Genomic DNA, 6,364 nt, shown 5'->3' with positions numbered 1-6,364 from the left:
GAGCAATATAAACTGATTCCAGATCAGTTCCTTCACACACAGTCTCTTATCACCTCCATCTCGTGGAGTCCACTACGACCAGTAAAAACCCAATAACATTTAAACAATGCATCAAGTTATGCATAAATAATATAAAAATCAAGGTTATAAGTACATAGCTGCCCCATATTCTTTGCCAAATTGCATTTCTATAGATTAGGTTCAATAGTAATTTTATTCGGAAAAATCAATAAAAGTAATTATCATACTCAGGTTGCATTTCTGTGTGGTTTGTCTGGAGACTTATGTCAGCAACACTCTACAGATCAGGCAATTATGAATTATATGAATAAATCTATTCTTATATCTATTCTTTGACAATTTACTTAAAGCTATCTATCATTATCATCACTTGTAAATGTGTGTGTGTTTTGCAAAAGTATTTCTAGTGGCAAGAATATAATTATGATTTAATCAAAGAAACGGCAGCCCAAAAACCACAGGACCATCAGAAGCACAAACATCTATTTTTATAACAAAAGCGAGAGACACAGTAGTTCTTCAAAGAGTCTTTATTATGTCAATGATATTGATCTAACAGCTATTCTCAAAACCACACAATCACAAATAAGAAGGCATATTTGTTGAAGAGCACAAGCAGAGCTCATGTCAGATATTAGCACTGAAAGCTCAGGCTGGGGGAAGGATTCACACACAGGCTCAGCTCAGTGTGACAGCAGTAAGGAGCAGAGAGGCTGAGGGCAGAACAGGGTAAAAACAGTGTGACCAGAGTGTGTGAGCTGGGCCTCCACCCGGCCTACTAAGAACAGTGGGCTCTCCTCAGTGTCTGAGGGGGGGCAGACAGGGAGCCCTTTGTGGCCTCACAGGTCAGTGACCCTGCCTTCACCCAGTCGTTATCACTGAGAGTCAGGGAGCTGCTCCAGCTGTACAGGCCGTCCTTCCCCAGGACCCCCACACTCCCGGCCACGCCCGAGCTCCTACTGGTACCGTCCACTTTCCAGCGCAGAGTCCAGTCTGAGGGGAAGCCCTTGTTGGCCAGACACACCAGTGTGGCCTTTCCCTGCTTCAGCTCCACACTGGAGGGGGGCAGGACTGTGAGGGTGGGAACTGTGTCACCTGGGAAACACAGAGACGTGAGGTCAGAGAGTGGACACACCCCCAAGTGTCAATCATTCTGTCCTTACAATGACACATGACTGAGACACAGAGAATGTCAGGTGTTACTCATAGGCAGTGGCTGAAGATCATTTAGCCTGATTTGCTTCATCTTGTACAGCATAAAGCACATTGACATGTTTTAAGGTTCTATCTACTTGGATTCCATTATTGTCAGAACCTGTGACTGCACTGATCAATGAAAATTTCATCTCCACAACAAAACTGTTTCTTAGTAGTTACAGTTGCATTTTGCTCCACTTTTGCGCCTCAAAAGCGGCGCAAATCTCTGTCCGATATTTTATTGCTATGTCCTTAGAATTATACTTTATGGTTAGAAAATGATTAGTTGATAATGGTATTATGCTCCGAAAACCTACAGAATAAGGTTAATTTGTGGTCCGTCTCATTTACAAAATAAATACGCGCTAAATACGAGAATAATATAATAGAAAATGTTTTTACATGATTAACCAATTCAGCAAAATTATTCAGTACATTGACATTTCTCGTTTTTTATGATTCAAACCAATGGTGTCGAGTATCTACGGAACGTTATGACACGAGCCTGGGACTACAGAACAGAAATGTGTCATGTAATAGACTTGTTATTCATCCAATAATACGGTCATATATTATAATTATAACATTATCAAAAATAAAGTCGAATATCATAAAACGATCGAATTTAATCAGCAATACAACCATAACGTGTAGCCAGCCAAGAACGGTCCTATTTTATTCAAGTATGTGAAATAAACTATTTGACTTCGGCATTTTAAGTTTTAGAATTCAAAATAGTCCGGTTATGATTGATAGGCTATATCATGACTTTCTATCATTTCATTTAATGTGACACAAATACCATCTGGCAGCACTTCAAACTGCTACAGAGCCGCTTTGATTCCACCGAATGAACCAATGCTATTTATTTAGTACTGCACGGAATAAAGTGAATTCAGGACCGTATTCTAAACATCAATGTGACAGCTAAAAACACTGTTTGAATCTAGTGGGCTAGTTTAAATTGCCAAGCTTATTAAAATAATTAAACCAACATCTAACGTCGTATATAAAAAAAATCCAGTGAAAATATCGATATGGACGACGCCTATCTGAAAGAGAGATTATTCAGTTTTGTTCCGCCACCGAAAGTGAACCCGAGTGAACAGACTCATTCACCAGCCGTACAAAAACCTCTTACTCGAAAGACACTGCCGTCCTATGCCTGTTCAAGTGCAACTTCACGCCGCTTTTCAAACGAGTCAATCATTTGCCTGTAAAAATGTGTAACATTTTCTTTGATTTTATGCATCATACGCAAATGTACTCTACTCTACAGAGCGTTTCTGTGGGCAAGATTTAAAATAATTTTAAATCAATGGCTAATCTTACAAGGATTCCTGTTATTTAATAATATATATTAAATATTAAAAAAGTTATTAACGAAATCGAACATCGAAAAATGACAATATATTAAAAAAGAAAGCACAAACATCGATATGGATATATCTGAAATAGAAATTACTTACGTCCAACTGACAGTTTCGTTCCGCCACCGAAAGTGTTCCACAGTGATACAGACTCATCCACCAGCCGTACAAAAACCTCTCGCTCAAGAGTCACTGTCGTCCTAAGCATTTTTCTTTCTGACTTCACGCAGATTTTAAGTCAACCATTTATAATGTGTAACAGCATCCCCGAAGCTTTTTATGTAGACATATCCTACACACATGTATCCTACTCACTTGAGCTTTTCAAATTCATGTTTTTTGTTCTGTCTAGTTTCACGACGGAATAAGATGTAATAAGATAATGTGAAATATACAATGCTAGCAATTCGCAAAAACGTTCAGCGAAATTAATGTATAACAACTGATCGAATCTCCAACTATTTTTGCAGAAAATCTTGAAAAGTCTTATTGTGTAGCAACTTACTGCCGATTTCCAGTTTGGTCCCGCCACCGAAAGTCCACCACAGTGATTGAGTCTGATTAACTGACTGTACAAAAACCTGCCTCTTGTACAGATTGTTGATCCGACCCACTGTGTAGTGTTCGTAAGTCCCCTACAGGAGAATTTTGATACGACCATTACGATGGTATTCTGAAAGCCGAAACATTCATATTAAACATACCTAAACTCATATTTTGTGTATAATGCTGATTGTGACTGGGGTAGTAGTGCGAGATGAGCAGATTCACCTCCTCTTTGGACGTCATCATGGATTCCTGCTTTTGCCGCACCCCAGAGACATTCAGCATCATGGACAGCCACAGTGATAATTATTCATTTTTAATTTGTCTTTTTCTTAATCTTCAGACCTCATTTCGACAATGTAAAAAAGCAGTCTTGAGCCAATGGCCACTTGAACTTCATTTTGAATTGTGCTTTGAGCAGTTGCACTGTTTCTCCTGAGGTACTAACACTGATATGAAAGTGGAAGTTACCGTCTGGTGTTGAATCCTGACGGTGCTGCTGCTGACTGTGACCAGCAGCTCCACAGGCCAGTGTGTAAGTGGCCATAGTGCTGATCAGAAAGGGAGGCTTTCAGTGGGCTCAGCTGCTCCTGTCTCATCCTGCCAGAGAGACTCATCTGCAGGCTGCCTGCTTCCTGCCTGTGTCAACTGCACAAGATGGACAGGCCTCCAGCACAGTGGCTGTGCTGCTCAGTTTGTGCGCTGCAGTAAAGAAGTGATAACAACACACGCTATGTGGAGGATGTATGATTTTATGCACCATTCAGGAATGAGAGATAATTGTTTGCATTGAGGATCACATCTGAAATAACAGTTTTCATTCATGATGTTGGCATTCAAACATGATGTGCACCCCAAACAGCAGCACATGGGGAAAAATGCTGGACTGGTTTTTAAAGGTCTGAGATTGTCCGTTGTCCTTGACATTATAATTCCACTGAGGATGTCCTGGGATATATCAAACAATGATTGTATCATCTGTGCTGAAATACACATGTGATTTGCAATGTATGAAATATAACCAAAAAATATAATCCAATACATCACATGATGTAGGTCTTCATCCCAAACTGGAGCAAAGGTGGAAACAGAATAGATTGGATTTTTAAAATCTGTTCAAAGTAACTGTTTTCCTTGATGTAATAACATAGCAATAAGACAATTCTACATTCAGTCCAGATTTCCAATTGTTAAATCAAAGATACTCACTCTTCCATTCATTTCAAATGGAGACTCTATCCTGTATTCATTCAACATCGTTATCTTTGATATTAAAGATAAAATAATGTTTAATAAAATATGAATGAGTAAAATAATGATTCGTCCCACATTGAGGTCCCCAGGCTGTGGGCAGTGGCCCTTTTATCTGGCGGTGGGGAGCCTCTAAGTGCTGCTGGAGTCACTCCTGGAGGACAGCTGCTCCCAGGTGTTGAGTAACTGGTGTAATCACAGAGTTCTGACTGGGCTGCTCCCAGGTGTTGAGTAACTGGTGCAATCACTGAGCTCTGACTGGGCTGCTCCCAGGTGTAATTACAGGATGCTGTTCATCCTGCTCCCAATCACTGAATAACTGCTGTAATTACAGGATGCTATTCAACCTGCTCCCAATCACTGAATAACTGCTGTAATTACAGGATGCTGTTCATCCTGCTCCCAATCACTGAATAACTGCTGTAATTACAGGATGCTGTTCAGCCTGCTCCCAATCACTGAATAACTGCTGTAATTACAGGATGCTGTTCATCCTGCTCCCAATCACTGAATAACTGCTGGAATTACAGGATGCTGTTCATCCTGCGCCCAATCACTGAATAACTGCTGGAATTACAGGATGCTTTCCAGCCTGCTCCACTCTGGCCTGCGTCTGCTGTCCATGGTCCTGCAGACACGGGGAACTGGGAGAGGTCACAGGTCACAAGAGAGAGAAAAGAGAGCACAGCTGGGCGGGGCATCCAGTCCCTGCATCACAATAGGTCAAAATAGCAGTGAACAGTGCACATGTCCCAGCCCTCTATAGACCCACTGCTGTTCACACATCAGAGCTCCTCTAACTGTGTGTGACAGGATTTGTATAGAGGAAGGGGCTTTGCATACCTGTCCTGCCTCACTGCTCCACACACTTTAAGACCCCCAGTACTGATCAGTGACTGTCCAGTCCTTTCACAGACACTGACACAGGCAGCATTATGATGATGTCAGTCTTTCTCCTGCTGGTGATGTTGGGACTGTTTGTACATGGTGAGAATGAATTGATCCATTTTTTATTTTAGTTACATTCCAGTTTTTCTTTGTTGACTTTTGAAAACACAACTGTTTTAACAGCAGTTAAATTCTTGTCAAATTTACCAGAATATTGCACCTTGTTTGATAATATTATTGTCTATTGATATCCATTTCCTTGTTTTCCTTTTCAGAATCAATGGCAGATATAGTTGTGACTCAGTCTCCATCAGCTCAGGCTGTTCAGCAGGGAGACACTGTCTCTATCAGCTGTACAGTCAGTCAGAGTGTATACATTGACGATCGCCTCCACTGGTATCTGCAGAAACCTGGTCAGGCTCCTAAACTTCTTATTAAGTTTGCCACAACACGCGAGTCTGGGATTCCTGATCGTTTCAGTGGGAGTGGATCTGGGACTCAGTTTACACTGAAAATCACTGGAGTCCAGGCTGAAGATGCAGGAGATTATTACTGTCAGAGTTACCACTACATCAACAGTAAACGTGTGTTCACACAGTGATACAGAGCCGTACAAAAACCTCCCTCTGTCAGACTGCACAGAGACTGCACTGCTGCAGCTGGGACCTACTGCAGGTGCTGAGGGGGGAGGCACTGACCCGAGACACTGAGGGCCTCTGCTCTAAAACACTGAACTACATTGTGCAATAATAACTCACATATTCTCAAATTTAATGCACTTAATCTCAATGTAAATGACAATCTTCTTCTAAGGGTCAATTTTTTTAGTATGTTTAAAACGTCTCATTTAAAAAACAAAAAAACACTTGAGACATGATGAGAAATTTGGCTCATTTTCTCTAAAACAGAGTACATATTTTGATGATCATTTTTGTGCATACTCTATTAGAGATTTCAACAGGGTTAAATCATAATTTGATACAAAACAGGTTTTTTCATGTTGGTCATGGTTACCTTAAATTTGACGAGGGGATCCTGTTTCCTGGATAATATATTCACTAAAACATTTTTTTAACTATTTTGTCATTTCG

At 40.6% G+C, this 6,364-nt stretch overlaps 1 gene segment (V, D, J or C); it reads right to left on the bottom strand.

Moving 5' to 3' along the window:
* Positions 1–653: 653 nt before the first annotated feature.
* Positions 654–3,536, bottom strand: LOC133114992 (Ig kappa-b4 chain C region-like). The segment is given in 2 exon segments: positions 654–1,116; positions 2,688–3,536. Coding segments are annotated over 2 exon segments (426 nt in total).
* Between the last annotated feature and the right edge of the window lie 2,828 nt (positions 3,537–6,364).

This window comes from Conger conger, chromosome 16 (assembly GCF_963514075.1).
Source record: "Conger conger chromosome 16, fConCon1.1, whole genome shotgun sequence".
Classification (NCBI taxonomy): Eukaryota; Metazoa; Chordata; class Actinopteri; order Anguilliformes; family Congridae; genus Conger; species Conger conger.
The sequence above is the reverse complement of the archived record's forward strand: the minus strand, read 5'-3'. Positions and strand labels throughout refer to the sequence as shown.